The sequence below is a fragment of the Lichenostomus cassidix genome, chromosome 19, assembly GCF_008360975.1.
Source record: "Lichenostomus cassidix isolate B80296 chromosome 19, HeHo_3.0, whole genome shotgun sequence".
In the NCBI taxonomy this organism is placed as follows: Eukaryota; Metazoa; Chordata; class Aves; order Passeriformes; family Meliphagidae; genus Lichenostomus; species Lichenostomus cassidix.
The window spans coordinates 2,193,688-2,210,475 of record NC_139499.1 but is presented as its reverse complement, the minus strand read 5'-3'; the positions used below and the strand labels follow the sequence as shown (position 1 = coordinate 2,210,475).

At 51.1% G+C, this 16,788-nt stretch overlaps 1 protein-coding gene across 4 annotated transcripts in view; it reads left to right on the top strand.

The window, feature by feature from the left end:
* The window catches only part of CALN1 (calneuron 1), a 142,034-nt gene that overhangs the window by 66,526 nt on the left and 58,720 nt on the right, over positions 1–16,788 (top strand). For all 4 annotated transcript variants that reach the window (XM_085078058.1, XM_085078059.1, XM_085078061.1 and 1 more), the window contains one exon: positions 11,909–12,052. In XM_085078058.1, coding sequence (XP_084934184.1) covers positions 11,909–12,052 — 144 coding nt within the window. The remainder of the gene's footprint in view (positions 1–11,908; positions 12,053–16,788) is intronic.

Sequence of the window (16,788 nt, the reverse complement as noted above, 5' to 3'; positions counted from 1 at the left end):
AAATAACAGGGCTGTGAAATATTGGGACTTCAGTGGGGTGAAGCCTTTTCTGGAAGGCATTCCCAGCAGGAGTGATGGATGAGCTTTGGTTCTGTTCCACTGCAAAGCCACGGCAGGGAAAGCAAAGCAAGGGGTGGATTAGTTCCCAATTTTCCTCACCTTTCTTTTGGATGGAATATTTGGAATATTTAACCCTTTTGCTCCATCATGGCTGATTGCAGGTGCCAGAATGCTGAGGGAGAGACACCCAGGCTGCCCAAAGTGTCTTCTCCTTTCCTTTTCTTCTTTTTTCTTTTTCTTTTTCCTTTTCTCTTTTTTTTCTTTTTCCTTTTTCCATTTTGTTTTTCTTTTCCTTTTTTCCTTTTCTCCTTCTTTTCTTTTTCTCTTTCTTTTTTCTTTTTCCTTTTTCTGCCTTTTTCCCCCCTTTTTCTTGCCTGTTCCTTTCTTTTTTCTTCTTTTCCTTTCTTTTTTAAAGTTTGTTTCCTTCCTTTTCCTTTTTTCCTTTTCCTTTTTCTTTTCCTTTTCCTTTTGGTTTACTTTTTTTTTTGTTTTCCTTTTTCTTTCTTTTCCTTTTTCCTTTTAAAATTTTTTTTTCTTCTTTTTATATTTTCATTTTCTTTTTCTTCTTTTTATTTCCCCCTCTTTCTTCCTCTCTCTTTCTCATTTTCTCCTTCCTTCTCTTCTTCTTTCCCCCAATTTTCCTCACCTTTCTCTCAGCCAGAATATTTGGAATTAACCCTTTTTGCTCCATCCCAGCTGCCAGGAGGCTGAGGAAGCAGCAGCAAGATTGCCCAAAATCCAATGGAGCATGGAATTGTGTTTTCCCTCTCCATCCCTGTGCTGCATCTCCAGCCCTTGGTGTTACCTGCTCTTTATCTGATGGCAATCCAGAGCTTTTTGGGAATTCTCAGTGGGATTCATGAGCCTTGGAGGTTACAGATCCTCACCTGCTGGCTCCTCCTGGCTCCTCAGGGATTTGTGGATGGACAGAGATGCCTTGGAGGTGAAAGTGCTCAGTGGAGTTTGGAGATTGCAGGGATTGGCAGCCCCAGGAAAAGAGGAGGTGCCCAATTGAGAGTGAAAACAAGGGGGAAAGCTGGCCAAGGGCAAAAAATACAAATTGAATTCACTGAATTTGAGTTTGGGGTTCTGTGCACGAAGAGCACAATTTGTGTCTGAGGAGGGAAATTCTGGCACTGCTGAGTTCTTCCCAGAAAGTTTCATTCTCAGAGGGAGCTGGTGCTGCCTGTCTCCTCCTCTGGATCCAGAACTGTGGCTCCTCTTCCTGAGCTCCCAGCAGTGAGGAGACAGAGCTGGAGAGGATGTGGCAAGTGGGATTTGTCTGCTTGGCTCCTGATCCCCAGATGTGCTCTCAGGGAAGCATTGCTGTGCTAGAATCACTCAGGCTTGTATGGAGAAAAGCTTTCTCCACAGTGGAACAGATGCTGGGAGTTTGGGAACAGAAAATACTCAAGAACAGGAAATTTTGGTTGAAAAGCAAGAAATCAGAGGTACAGCATGGTCCTTCCCAGGGGCAGTTGCTCACCTGGGATGGGGATAATGGAGAAACAAGGAGAGGGAATTCATCCAAGGGCCACAGAGGGTGGATTCCCCTGGATCCCTGGCAGTGTCCAAGGCCAGGTTGGATGGGGCTTGGAGCAGCCTGGGACAGTGGGAGGTGTCCCAGGAGTTGGATCCAGATGGGCTTTAAGGTCCTTTCCAACCCCAACCATTCTGGGATCCCATGAAATCTGCTGAGAGGAAAGCAAGGGATGAGTGGGATGCTGGAGGTGCTGCTCCCATCTCACCCAGAGGATTGGGGGAATAGCATGGAATATCTCACCATGGATTTAGAAATGTGCGGGGTCACATCTGATCCTGTGCAAACACTTCCAGGGCCCAAGATCCTTCTCTGGTCCTGAGTAAGACTGCAGTGAGGCCACATTAATTTGGGTTTAATGGGGAGCTTAATTAATGGGATTGGGATTGGGATTGGGATTGGGATTGGGATTGGGATTGGGATTGGGAAAGCACTGGAACTCCAGTGCAACTCACTGCAGGCACTGCCTGTCCTGCCTGGAGGCTGAGTTTGGGATGAGGAGGAGGATCCCAGCTCATCACCTTTGTCAGAGCCAGCTCGGGCTGTTCAAGGCACTTGTCACTCATGGTCCCCATGTCACTGCTCCAAGGCCATCATTCCAAACAGCACGGGAATGTTGGGCAGCACATTTCCAACGGGGAATGCTCAAACTCCAGTCAAGACTGGGAAAAGTCCAGGGAAGGAGCTGCCCTTGAAGGGAGAAGTTCCTTTCCCATGCATTTCTTGTTGGTGCAGGCTGAGTGTTTGTGGTGGGAGATGGACAGAGCCGTTCTTGCAGGAAATCAGGGAGGATGTGAATTCCATCCATCCATCCATCCATCCATCCATCCATCCATCCATCCATCCATGCATCGGTCCATCCATCCATCCATCCATCCATCCATCCATCATCCATCCATCCATCCATCTGTCCATCCATCCATCCATCAGAGGGAACGCTGGGCACCCATTCTCTCCTCACCATTAACGGGAGCAATCCCGAATCAAATCCCTCCTGGCAGCCCCAGAGCAGGGCAGGGACTTATTATCTGGTTTTGGGCAGCATAAACCTCACCTCGGGCTGATGGGGTGAGGATTGATGAGCATAAACAGCAGCAGCTCCAGACAGATCCCAAATTTGCCGGGTTCATGGCTGAGCGCCTCAAAAACCAACGCTGGGGAGTGAAATAATCCCGTGCGGCTCCAGGGAGAGCAGGGATGTGCAAGATGTGCGGGATGAGCCGGGATGTGAGGAATGTACGGGATGAACTGGGATGTGCTGGGATTAGCCAGGATGTGCGGGATGTGCAGAAAGTGCGGGATGAGCCGGGATGTATGGGATGAGCTGGGATGTGCGGGGTGCGAAGGATGAGCCGGGATGTGCAGGATGTGCGGGACGTGCGGGATATACGGGATGAGCTGGGATGAGCTGGGATGTGCAGGATGTGTGGGATATGCGGGGTGAGCCGGGATGTGCGGGATGAGCTGGGATTAGCCAGGATGTGCGGGATGAGCTGGGATGTGCAGGGTGTGAAGGATGAGCCGGGATGTGCGGGATGTGCGGGATGTGTTGGGATGTGCGGGATGAGCGGGATGTGTTGGGATGTGCGGGATGAACGGGATGTGCAGGATGTGCCGGGATGTGCGGGCTGAGCTGGGATGTGCGGGATGAGCCGCGATGTGCGGGGTGTGAAGGATGAGCCAGGATATGCAGGATGAGCGGGATGAGCGGGATGTGTTGGGATGTGCCGGAATGTGCGGGATGTACTGGGATATGCGGGATGTGCGGGATGAGCGGGATGTGTTGGGATGAGCAGGATGAGCCGGGATGAGTGGGATGAGCTGGGATGTGTTGGGATGTGCCGGAATGTGCGGGATGTACTGGGATATGCAGGATTTGCGGGATGAGCTGGGATGTGTTGGGATGTGCCGGAATGTGCGGGATGTACTGGGATATGCAGGATTTGCGGGATGAGCGGGATGAGCAGGATGTGTTGGGATGAGCAGGATGAGCCAGGATGAGCGGGATGAGCTGGGATGTGTTGGGATGTGCTGGGATGTGAGGAATGTATGGGATGAACCGGGATGTGCGGGATGAGCGGGGTGTAAAGGATGAGCCGGGATGTACCGGGATATGCGGGATGTGCGGGATGAGCTGGGATGTGTTGGGATGTGCGGGATGAGCTGGGATTAGCCAGGATGTGCAGGATGAGTTGGATGTGTGGGATGGACGGGATGTGCGGGGTGTGTTGGGATGTGCCGGGATGAACTGGGATGTGCGGGATGAGCCGCGATGTGCGGGGTGTGAAGGATGAGCCGGGATATGCGGGATGTGCGGAATGTGCGGGATGAGCTGGAATGTGCGGGATGAGCTGGAATGTGCGGGATGAGCTGGAATGTGCGGGATGAGCGGGATGTGTTGGCATGTGTTGGGACGTATGGGATGAGCCGCGATGAGCGGGATATGCGGGATGTGTTGGGATGTGCAGGATGAGTAGGGATGAGCTGGATGAGCCGAGATGTGCGGAATGTGCTAGATGAGCTGGGATGTGCCGGGATTAGCCAGGATGTGCGGGATGACCTGGGATGTGCAGGATGATCTGGGATGTGCGGGATGAGCTGGGATGTGAGGGATGAGCTGGGATGTGCGGAGTGAGCAGGATGTGTTGTGATGTGTGAGATGTGCGGAATTTGCGGGATGAGCCGGAATGTGCGGGACGTGCGGGATGAGCCGGGAGCTTGGAGCGGGAGAAGCTCCCACGAGGGAAGCGCTCCGAGCTGCTCTGTGGAAGGAGGAGGGAGGAGAAGGTTGTTTGCTGATGGAGAGAGCTGTGAAAGGGAGCTGCAGCTTTCTTGGGAAAACACTGGGAATTTATTCCCTCCTTATTCAGCCTTTTAGCAGCGGCTTCTGGAGTTGTAAACAAAAGTCGTAGCATGAATGTGAAATTTCTCTGCCTTTTAGCGCTGATCTCCTTTCAGAGCTGGGAGTTGCTGCTTTTGCTTTTTTTCTTCTTCATCCTCTTTTTATTTTCATTTTAATTTTCTTCTTCTTCTTCTTCTTCTTCTTCTTCTTCTTCTTCTTCTTCTTCTTTTCTTCTTCATATTTCCCTTTTCTTTTTCCCCTTTTCCTTTCTTTTCTATTTTTCCCTTATTTCTCTTTTTCTGCATTTCATTATTCTTTCTCCTTTTCCTTTTTATCTCTTTTTCTTCTTGTTTTCCTTTTCTTTTTCCCGTTTTCCTTTTCCTTTCTTTTTTCTTTCCCCCTTTCCCTTTTATCTTTTTCATTTTTCTTTTTCTTCTTTTTCTGCTTTTAATTATTTTTCTTCTTCTTGCATGTATTTTCTCTCTTTCTTTACATTTTTCTTTTGTTGTGGGGTTTTTTCCCCTTTTTTTCTCTTTTTATCTCTTTTTTTCTTTCTTTTTCTTCCTCTTTTTGTTTTTCCATCGAGGCTGGCTGATGCATTTTTCCCTGCCCTTGCACATCCTGGGTGACAGAACTCCCAGGAATGGGAACAGCTCCACCCAGGGCAGCTCAGAGCTCTGGGGCTGTGCCCAGGTTAGTCCCGTGGTCAGCAGGGAAGGCCAGGAGGAGCTTTTCCAGGTGCTGTGGAATTCCCTGGATTTGTCTGAGTGTTTGGAGCTCCTCTCCTGTCCCGCAGAGGTTTTGTGTTGGACAAGCCAAAGGAAGGATCTCAGTGATGGAATCTCAGCCAAGGTCCCTCAGGGTGCTCCCAGTTTGTCCCAGGAGACCCAAACACCCTCTGGAGTGAGCATGAGGTGCTGTCCCCACATCCACAGCCGGCCCAGGGACAGGGATTTGCAGGGGGTGTGGCACAAAAAGCTGGTTTTTCTCCACGGAGCAGAGCTGAGCCATTGCCTTGGGCAGCTCTGCCCATCCTGGTGCTGCTGGTGGTGATGCCAGGGCTGGGGCTGAGTGCCCAAAATTCCTTCTGGAGCCTCCTGGGGAGATCACAGAGCCAAGGGTGCAGCCGGAGGGGAGGACAGGGGGCTGAGCAGGGGTTTAACACAGAGACTGCCAGGTGATGAAGCTCAGAACGTGAGCCCTCCTGTTGGGATTCACATGGAATTATCTGCTGGGATTAGCATGGAATCACTGGTGGGAATCAACGCTGAATTAACTGTGAAAAGTAACATGGAATCAGCTGTAGGAATTAGCATTAAATTAACTGTGAAAAGTAACATGTAGGAATTAGCATGGAATCATCTGTAAGGATTAACATGGAATCACCTGCAGGAGTTAACAGGAAATCTCCTGTAGGAATTAAGAGGAAATCACCTGCAGGAATTAACAGTGAATCCCAGTGGGTTTATGCTGACTGCTGCAGTGTGCACTGAAATATTTTCTATAGGACTGTAACAAGATTGAAATATTTGGAATACAGATGTCCTCAGCAGGCTGGAAGAGATCCCTGAAGGCTGAGGTTGCTGCTGCTGGAGGTGATTGGTCACCAAGGCTGCCCAGAATGGACAGAGCCCCAGAAAAGCTTCCCAGGAGCAGCACCATGCATTTCCATGGAATTCCAGGTCACCTGGAAGTGTTCGATGTGTTTGGCAGCAGAACCACCAAAAATGTGGTTCCACAATTTATTTTTTCCCCGGGGAAGGCAGAAATAAACAAAAATCTGCCCAATTCTGTGTCAAGCAGCCCTGCTGAGGCCAAAGCCAACAGAGCACTTGGGGTTGAGGCTGAGCTTCCCGAGCTGTGCCTGGCTGAGCAGCACTGGCTTGTTTTTCCCTGTGACATCCCTGTGTCTCTCCAAGCTGCTGGAGCACCGAATCAACCATCAAACCCTCCTGTTTATTCCCGATTTTCAGTGCAGCCCTGCTCCCTGCCAGGTTTGGGGGATGCTGGCAGGAGCTGCAGCAGCTCAGGGTTCCCAGCCCAGGGTGCAGTGAGGGTTGGATCTGGGGATGCTGAGCTGCTTTGCTGAGATTCCCAAGAGCCAAGTGAAATATTTTGACATTTCCCATTGGAAGACGTTGAGGGGGGGTGTTGCCATTAGATAAAAACGGGGTTATTTTGACACTTTGTTGCAATTTGCAGCCCAAAAGAAAAAAAAAAAGAAAAAGAAGAAAAAACACCACCAAAAAAACAAGCGTAAGAATAGCAGATGGAGGGTTGGAAATTTGCATTTTTTTAGCCGTAGTAGTTGCAGCCTCACTCCCCGGTTCACTCGAGGACGAGCTGCTCGCAGCTTTCACATGGTTCCTTTGGGGGCCCAAAGGAGCAATTAGGAATGGGATGAGCTGAGAGATTTGGGGTTATCTCGGCTCTTCTCTCACTAATGCAAACAACCGTGTGGGGTTGGGGTGATTGCCGAGTGCTGGGGGCATCCTGGGGGAAGGGTAGTGACATTTTTAGGGTGGGATTGTCACCCCAAACCACCCCAGGGTGGCCAAGGGACACCGATGGCTCTGGTGGGATGAATTCCCCAGGGAATTGTTCTTCCTCCTCACCAGGAGACACTACAAAAGTAGTGCTGGGTGCCCAGGGTAAGTACCTGGAAATAAACTTGAGCAGGGAGAAGGGATTGATGTCTTAAAGCTGGTAAAAATGAGAGGCAGACACAGCAGTGTAGGGAAAAGGGAATTCCCTTGGTTTAACAGGATCCTTTGGTGCACAGCTCGTCAGAGGTGGAAACACTCTGAGCAGCACCCTGTGTACAATGTGTGTACAATTTATGGACATCACAGATTAGCATATCTACCTAAAATCCCCCAGGGAGAAACTTAACAACTGAAGTAATTGTCCTCCTATTCTAATTACCCCCCAAGTGAGACTACAGTCTGGTTTACTAAACACTTTCCAGAGAGGAGGCTCTGTCCAAGGTTGGAGCCTCTAGTTCTGAGATAGTTCTGAATGTTTCATCTTCCCCCCCAGAGAACCCCAAACTGAGCTAAATATCAGAGTACAGGAGTACATGTAGGGCTAAGGTACAAGGAGTGTTTGTGAAGGGTGCAGGGAGAGGGAAAGGGGATAAAATGTATAAAAAGAAAAGACAAAAATCCATCGGGATGAGCAGGAAGGTCAGGAGGAGCAGGGAGAGGTGCTGGAAGGGAAGGGCTGGAGGAGGAGCGGCAGGAGAGGATGGATTTTCGGGGTTGGGTTTCAGTTCCAGCTCTGCCAGGTTGTGCCCTTCAGAAAGGCAGTGAACAATTCCTCCTTTCCCTGGTTCTTCCCTGTTTCTCCCGGAGGAGGGGGAATTGATTGGACATGTGCTCGGTAATCGGGAAGCTGCAAAGTGCAGCTGTTAAATGGGAGGAGAGGGAGGGAATGAATTAAAAGCAAACACATCTCCCCCCTTTCCCTGCACACCTCTGGAATGCTCAAATAACTCTGGGAAGGGAGGGCTTTGCTCTGGGCTGCTGTGCAACAGAAATCTCCACACCGGGGAGAAACATCAGGATAAACTTTCCTGGGAAACCTTTCAGGCTCAGACCCTTCTGCCCCAAAAGCAGGACTGATTTGTTCCTTTCTCCCTGCTGGATTTTTCACCCTTCCAGCTCTTCCCAGCCTTGGGTATTTGGGGATTTAACTCATGGTGTGGCTGCTCCCTGTGTGAGATGATGAACAGAGGTGTGGATCAGGATGATTGTGTGGCCAGGGGTGGATAGGAGCCTGGGATGGTGGAGTGGGGAAGGAGATGAGCTTTAAGGTGTTTTCCAACACAAATCCCTCCAGGATTCTGTGATTCCAGGATGAACTTCCTGTTCTCTCACCTTCCCTGGTTTCTCTCCTAATACAATTCAATGTCAGCTGCCCACACTGGGGAGCAAATGAGGACAGTGCTCAGGGAAAGAGGAATAAATATTGGGATTTCTGACCCCCCAGGAAGGGTAATCCATGTGCTTGGTTTTGGATCCATGTTTTGGATCAGGGCACAGCATCCCTGTGGAGATGCTGGAATGGGAAAGATCCCAAAGCTTCTCCCAAGCCCAGGCACTATCTGAGGAGAGACTGACTCCATGGACCACATCCCCTCCCAGCTCTGAGCCAGGAGCATCTGTTGCCATGGTGACTTGGTGGGGAAAGTCATCTGGGGAAAGTGCTGCTGTATTTTTAGCTTTGGGTAATGAAACTGAACAGCTGGAGGGGAAGGTGAGGGGACAGCCAGGTGCCACAGGGTCCTGGGGAGGGCTTGGGGACAATGCCTGGGATGGGCAGCACCTGCAGGAGCCTGGGAGCAACCCCTGGGAAGGGACTGTGCTCAGGAGGAGCTGCTCCATGGCAGGATAACGAGGAGGCTCTGCCTGAGGTCACACTGCTCCTGTACTCTGTGTTCAGCCTATAAATAGCTCCAATCTACCTCTGCACAAGTGGTATTTATAGAGTGAGGAGGGAAGAAAGCTCCGTTGGGTGGTGGGAGCAGATTTGGGAGGGATGTGCCAGCCTTGGTCAGGAGTTCAGGTCTCTGAGAGGAGCAGAAAGCCCCAAATGTGGGGAGTTTCTGCTCAAAGGTCAAGTGCTTTTAGTGCAGATTTGGGGTGGGAAAGCCTGGAGAGGAGCCTCAGTTTGGGGGGATTTGGGTATTCCACAGCAGATCCCTGGGCAGCTGTCATTTATCCATCATTATTTATCCCTGTCATTATTTATCCCTGTCATTGTCCCTGTCATATGGATCAGTCTCACATGCATGGAAACTTTTCCAGACTCCTGTTTTACTTCCTAAAATCCTCTCCCAGCTCCTCGCAATGAATCTCATTCTTCTGTCTTCAGCTGTCAGAAGCTGATTTTCAAATTAATCGATTTGGATGTGATCTTTAGTGCACTGGAGCTCCCAGGACAGCACATGAAAGGAGATTTCAGTGTAGCTGGCAGAGCCTGATGGGATTCATTCCTGATCCAAAGGCTCTTGGAATGATGAGCTGATGCTTTGAGCAACTTCCCCACCTTTCCCACCCACCAGCCCGGGCTGGCAGGGAGACAGAGGGAATTCAGCCTCAGGAAGTCACAGCTGATGCAAACCTGAGCCCAAAGTGTGGAGACTGGAGATGGAGCCCAATATTCCTTGGGATGAAGAGGTTTTTCCCTCCCGGCATCGCTGGGCTGGATTAAAACTGATCTTGTTGAGATAAGCACACCTGGGGGGTTATCAGCACTCCTGGAATGGCCTGGCCCTTGCCCAGGGAATTATCTGGGCAGGAAGCAGCCCAGGGAAACAGGGGCATGGGAGGGGCTGAGCCTGGGGCTTGATGCCTTATCCTCTGGTAAAAATGAGAGGCAGACACAGCAGTATGGGGAAAAAGGAATTATCTTGGTTTAATAGGATCCTTTGGTGCTCAACTTGTCAGAGGTGGAAACACACCGAGAGCACCCTGTGTACAATGTGTATACAATTTATGGACCTCACCAATTAGCATTTCTACCTAAAATCCCCCAGTGAGAAACTTAACAAATGAAGCAATTGTCCTCCTATTCTAATTACCCCCCAAGTGAGACTACAGCCTAGTTTACAAAAACACTTTCCAGAGAGGAGGCTCTGTCCAAGGTTGGAGCCTCTAGTTTTGAGATAGTTCTGAATGTTTCATCTTCCCCCCCAGAGAACCCCAAACTGATCTAAATATCAGAGTACAGGAGTACATGTAGGGCTAAGGTACAAGGAGTGTTTGTGAAGGGTGCAAGGAAAGGGAAAGGGTATAAAAATGTGCAAAAAGGTATAAAAAGAAAGGACAAAAACCCATCAGGCATCAGGCTGAGGTGGTTTAGAAGCAGATTTGGAATGGTGAAATTTTAAATAAATCTCAGCAAAGACCATCAGAACCATTCCTTGGTGCTCCCTGGTGCTCCTGACTTTCTCCCAGGAGCATCCAAAGGTTCCTGCAGCTCCTCTGCAGGGTCTGCTGTCCCCAACCCCTGGGGACAGCAGGGAGGTGACCCTGGCAGCCCATGGAGGTCTGGGAAGATTTTCCTGAATTACAGAGCAGGCCAAACATTTTCCATCCTCCAATTCCTGACAGAGAATGGAGGATTTTTTAATTAATTTGGGTTTCTTTTCCAAAACACCCTTCTGAGTTTTCCCTCCCACTTGTCCAGTGAAATGCTTTCCCAGGAAGATGAAACTCCTCTGAGCAGAGCTGGTGTTCCCATTCCCCATTCCCTGAAGGGAGATGATGGAGCATCCCATGATTCCCTCTCCAAGCATGGGATTGTTTCACCAAAATGAAGGAATTGACACCTCCTTCCCTCCTCACCTCCAACCAAAACTTTCCAAGGGAGAGAGAGGCTGTCACAGGCTGGAGCACTTAAGAAACAAAGCAAAGTCAGGTGTCAGGAGCTGAGCCAGGCTGAGGACGATTGATGCAAGTGATTCCTTGTGTTCCTTCAGCCTTTTTATTGATCTCAGGCTGTTTAGTGCTGTAAAAATGGTATAAATTAGAGGAAAGCTGTGAGATGGAGCAAGGGATGGAAAATCGCCCAGGGAGACTGCAACAGGACAAGAGGAAACAGCCTCAGGTTGGGCCAGGGGGGGTTCAGCTTGGATATTAGGAATTATTTCTTCACTGAAAGGCTGGCACGGGGTGGAGTCTCCATCCCTGGAGGGGTTTAACAGCCCTGTGGATGTGGCATTTGGGGACATGGGGCAGTGGTGGCCTTGGCAGTGCTGGGTTAGAGGTTGGACTCGATCTTAGAAGGCTTTTCCAGCCTTCCTAATGATTCTGTGACAATGCTATGAAATTCCATGTGCACAGGGACTTGGTGTGCATTAAGACAAGTGCCCAGTGCTGGCTCAGGGCAAGAAAAGCAACTTTTTATGGCTGTTACCTCCATTGGAAAGACTTGAGAAACAAGCCCCCCTCTATGGGTTTTCATAGCAACTTTAGGAGAAGCCCTGGGCGAGAAGATGTAGATTTGTAAGCTTAATTTCTTAATTTTTCAGCCATTTTGCCTGGAAGTAGCCAACCCAAACCATCTCCAGCTCACCCTGCCCTGGGCTGATCAAAAAGCCACAATTAACGCTGGGAAATGCAGCAAGTACTCCTTCTGTGCTCCTCATCTGTGGCTAGCACAGGTCTTTCCCATGAGAATTTTCTTCTGTGTTTTATGAACAAAGATAAAGTTTGGATGTTGTTAAAACAGTGTCTTGAGATTTGGGCAGTTCAGGCCTGGCCAGTCAGGCCTAGGGGGAGGTTTCTGACTGACCAGTCTGGGTGACCTCTGAAAAGTCTATATAGGTTGGAATCAAAATAATAAATCTCTATTTTCTATGCTATGCTGAGAATCCGGGTTTTTCTTCTCTGCTAGAGGCTCAACAGCAACACTCATCCACAGAATCCTCCTCCCTAACAGCTCCTCCCTTCCCTCCACAGAGATCCGGGAGGCTTTCCGAGTGCTGGACCGGGATGGGAACGGCTTCATCTCCAAGCAGGAGCTGGGCATGGCCATGCGCTCCCTGGGCTACATGCCCAGTGAGGTGGAGCTGGCCATCATCATGCAGCGCCTGGACATGGATGGTGAGTCCTCAAGGGGTTTGTTCTTTCCTGGGGGGTGGATTTGGGGTTGTCCTGGACATGGATGGTGAATCCTGACAGGGTTTGCTCTCTCTGGGGATGGATTTGGGCTGTCCTGGACATGGATGGTGAGTTCTCTTGGGGTTTGCTCTTTCCTGGGGGATGGATTTGGGGCTGTCCTGGACATGGATGGTGAGTCCTCAAGGAGTTTGCTCTCTCTGGGGATGGATTTGGGCTGTCCTGGACATGGATGGTGAGTCCTGACAGGGTTTGTTCTTTCCTGGGGGATAGATTTGGGGCTGTCCTGGATATGGATGGTGAGTCCTCAAGGGGTTTGTTCTTTCCTGGGGATGGATTTGGGGCTGTCCTGGATATGGATGGTGAATCCTGACAGGGTTTGCTCTCTCTGGGGGATGGATTTGGCTCTCTCCCAGCGCTTGGCAGTCCATGGATTTGGATCAGATAATTCGTGGTCACCAAGGGAATTGTGGAGAGGGAACTTTGCCTTCCCCACATGAAAGGAAAGGGCAAAGTGAGAGTGAATGTGCTGTGGTGGGTAATTCTGGGAATTAGGCAACCCATGGAAGGGGATGGAGCATCCCCTGTGGGATACAGCTGGGTGAAGCCAGAGCAGCTCTCACTAAATCACAGATCCCAGCAATCCCACCCTGTGCATCCCTGGCAGTGCTGTCCAAACACTGCTGCAGCTCTGGCAGCCTCAGGCTGTGCCCATTGCCTGGGGAGCCTGGGCAGTGCCCAGCACCCTCTGGGGGAAGAACCTTTTCCTGAAATCCAACCTGACCCTCCCTGACACAGCTCCAGCTATTCCCTGGGCCCTGTCCCTGTCTCAGAGCAGAGATCAGAGCTGTCCCCCAGGAGGAGTTTCTTCTCCCCTCACACAGTGGGCTGGGGCTGTCCCAGCCTGCAGGGGACATTCCACAGGAAAAAAAGCAAAACAAAGATGTCAGGAGCTGAGCCAGGCTGAGGACGATGGAATTGAGGTGCTCTTCAGTTCCTTGGATTCCATCACCATCATGGAATAACCTGAGCTGGCAGGAAACCCAGGGATCATCCAGTGCAGCTCCTGGCCCTGCACAGCCCCCCAACAATCCCACCCTGCACAAGGAATCTTTGCCAGGCTGGTTGAACCTTTCCCTCTGCATTCCCAGGCAGCCCCTTGCCCTTTCCTGGGAGAGGAGCAGAGCTCCCCACCCGGCAGAGCTCTCCAGTCCCGTGGCTGCTTTAGAGGTGTTGATTGCTTTGTGAGGAGGAGTTCAGAGGGTTGGAATCATTCTGAGCCGAGTGCTGCCAGGAGAGCTCATCAAACCATCACCGTGAGGGAATAAAAGCAACAGAACAGCCCCATAGTGGGGAGAGGGAAATGTGGGATTGGGATGCTGGGAGAGGGAAATCAGGGATTGGGATGCTGGGAGAAGAAAATGCAGGAATGGGATGCTGGGAGAGGGAAATATGGGATTGGGATGCTGGGAGAGGGAAATGAAGGATTGGGATGCTGGAGAAGGAAATGCAGGATTGGGATGGTGGGGGAGGGATAAATGCAAAATCGGGATGCTGGAGGAGGGAAATGCAGGACTGGGATTGGGATGGTGGAAGAGGGAAATGCAGGATTGGGATGGTGGGAGAGGGAAATGCAGGATTGGGATGCTGGGAGATGGAAATGAGGGATCAGGATGCTGGGAGAAGGAAATGAGGGATGGAGATACTGGAGCCAGGGAGGACTCTGAGCTGCTGCAGAGCTCAACCAGCTGAGCACAGCCAGCAGTGCCTTTGAAGTGTCCTTGGCAGGGCAGGAGGGGAGCTTTCCCCACTGCCTGGAGCGTGCAGGGAGCTGGGGTGCAGATCCAGGGTTGGGACAGGGTGGGAACACTGAGAACCTGCCAGAGCAGGGGCTGAGAGCAGCCCTGGCTCTGCAGGGATCCTTGGAGAGGCAGGGAGATGCCAGAATCCTTTGGGAGACTGGAGAGCAGAGCCTGGGGGAGATGGGGCAGTGAAACTCTCCTGCATTCCCATCTGGGGTCTGGGCATTCCCCATGTCCCTGGAGAGGACAGGACAATTGTCACCAGGGCAGAGCTGAGGGTGTCCAGGCAGAGAAATGGGTGGCAAACCTGGCAGGGAGAGCAGATCAGTAGTGGGAATGATCTCATTCCGTACAGAAAAGGGAAAGAGAGGAATCCATCACTTTAAAAGTGTTTTGTCCAGAAGTTCTCGTCTGCCCCTTGCTCTGCTGTGCTGGCCTTTCCTGGCACACAGGGATTTGTCCCCAGGTTTGGCAGAGCCAGGCTCAGTGTGGTGCCAACCCCTGGGGTCTTTTCCCGAAAACCTGAGCCTTTTTGGAAAAAGAGTGCTGGGGACTTGGCTCCCAGCTCTGATTCATCTGCAGTCCTGCCCTGACTCCTGCTCTGCCAGACTTTGCTCTGTGCACACTCCTGCTGTGGAGGGAGCTGGAGTCAAACCTGGAGTGATGGAAGTTCCTGCTGAGAGAATTCCAGAGAGCTCTGTGTGCTTCCTGCAGGGATGGGAGCTGAACCTGCAGCTCCACAGTCCCACCAGCTCCAAACTGGTGTTACTGGTGCAGTGTTGGAGCAGGGATTTGGGGGCTGTGCCATGGGAAAGTCAAGGGGGATTTTAAAAAAGTCAGGGAGTGGGAAATTCCTGAGGCACTGAGCAAAGGGGGGAATATCCTGTGAAAGATTTCCCTTGCCTGCAAATTGCATTAGTGCTCTACAGCTTGAATTAATATTATTATGGCTGCTTTTTCTCCAACGGATTCTTCATTATTCCTGGGATTTACCTTGAAATATGGGGTGAGAACCAGCAACAGCCTCCTCCTTCCTCTCCCACTGGGAATGAGAATCCTTCAGGAGCAGGACTTGAACCCAGGAATGCTGAGCACCTTCCCATATATTCCTAGGGAGGGTTGCTGAGTTTTTCCAGGTTTTTGCTCGGCATTAGATGGGTTGGAAGCTTGGATGGATGAAGGTCACACTCAAGGAGTCTCCAGTGCTCAGGAAAGGCAGGGGGAGGTGAAATCCTCTGGCACGTGCCATGAGTTATGATGGCAGGTGGAGCAGCCAGACATCCATTCCTTCCCAAAAAAAACTGCAGCCAGGGCCTGAAAATGAGGTAAGGAAATTGGCAGGGCTTGGGATTTAACCGGAGCCAGCCCGAGCAGCCCCAGCTTCCAGTTTCCATCAGCAAATTCCAGCATGGCACAGGGGCTGCATGGCTGATCAATGCACTGAGAGCCCTCAGAAATCTGCAGCTGGGCTGGGCTGGGCTGGGCTGGTTGTCCCTGATTTCGGCAGGGATAGGGATGGAGGGAGCAGGACTGCTGGGATGGAGGGAGCAGGATTGCTGGGATGGACAGGGAATTCGGGGGGAGCTGCAGGGGGAGCTGGGAGAAGGGACCTGAGAGGAGCATTTCACAGCTGGGGTCACCTCCTGCCACTGAGTCAGGGAGTGACACTGGGAATGGCACAGGGAATGGCACAAGGAATGGCACAGGGAGTGACAAACAGGGAATGGCACAGGGAATGACAAACACAGGGAATGACAGAGGGAATGGCTCAGGGAATGGCACAGAGAATAACAAACATAGGGAATGGCACAGGGAGTGACACTGGGAGTGACAAACACAGGGAATGGCACAGGGAATGACACAGACAGTGACACAGGGAATGGCACAGGGAATGACATTGGGAATGGCACAGGGAATGACACAGGGAATGACACAGGCAGTGACACAGGGAGTGACACAGGGAATAACACAGGGAATGGCACAGGCAGTGATACTGGGAATGAGACAGGGAATGGCACAGGCAGTGACACAGGGAATGGCACAGGGAATGACACATGCAATTACACAGGGAATGACATGGAATAACACATGGAATGGCACAGGGACAGCTGGTCCCCAGGCCACCTCGTGCAGCTGCTCAGTGACACTCTCAAAGCTCCCAGCAGAGCAGGAAGGAAGGGATGTTCCATAATTCATCACTTTTGGAGGGAAAATGGGGTTAGGGAGAAAATGCTGCTGCAACTGGAGTGCAAATAGCCCTGGCACAGCCTGGATTTGTCCAGGAGCAATTCCCAGCTGTCACCTCTGATGGCTCCGTGGCTGCTGGGGGCTGCCAGCACCTTCCTGCACAGGGGACATGGCAGCAGCATCCCTGATTGCCCTGATTCCAGGGAATATCCCATTCCCACCACCCCTCCCTGGAGGCAGGAGAGCAGCAGGGGCTGGAGATCCTCTGCATCCCTACAAATCCCTTCTCCAGCTTTTCACCCAAACCTTTGCTGAGGGCCTGGTGGGATTGTTGGGGTGTCTGTGCAGGGCAGGGCTTGGATACCCTGATCCCTGTGGGTTCCTCCCAGCCCCAGGAATTCCATGATTTTGGGATTCTGCCCAGTGTGCTTCACCCAGCTGCCACAGGGGAAAAGTGTGCAGCTGGGATAAAACCCCCTCAGTTACGGAGAAAAATGGGAATCTCCTTGGAATGTTTCAAGGTCTCCAGAGAAATCCTAACAAACCCTCAAACCCCCTTTTAATGAGCTACCAGGAGATGCTGTGGCACTGCTGGGATGGAAAGTGCCAGAGCAGGACAGAAGGAAAAGGGATTTGCTGGGGAAAAAATGTTTCTGTTTAGGAAGGGAGGTGAGGAGGTGATGGAGGTTCCATCATCCCAGAGCAGGAGATTCCCATTATCCCAAAGTTTTG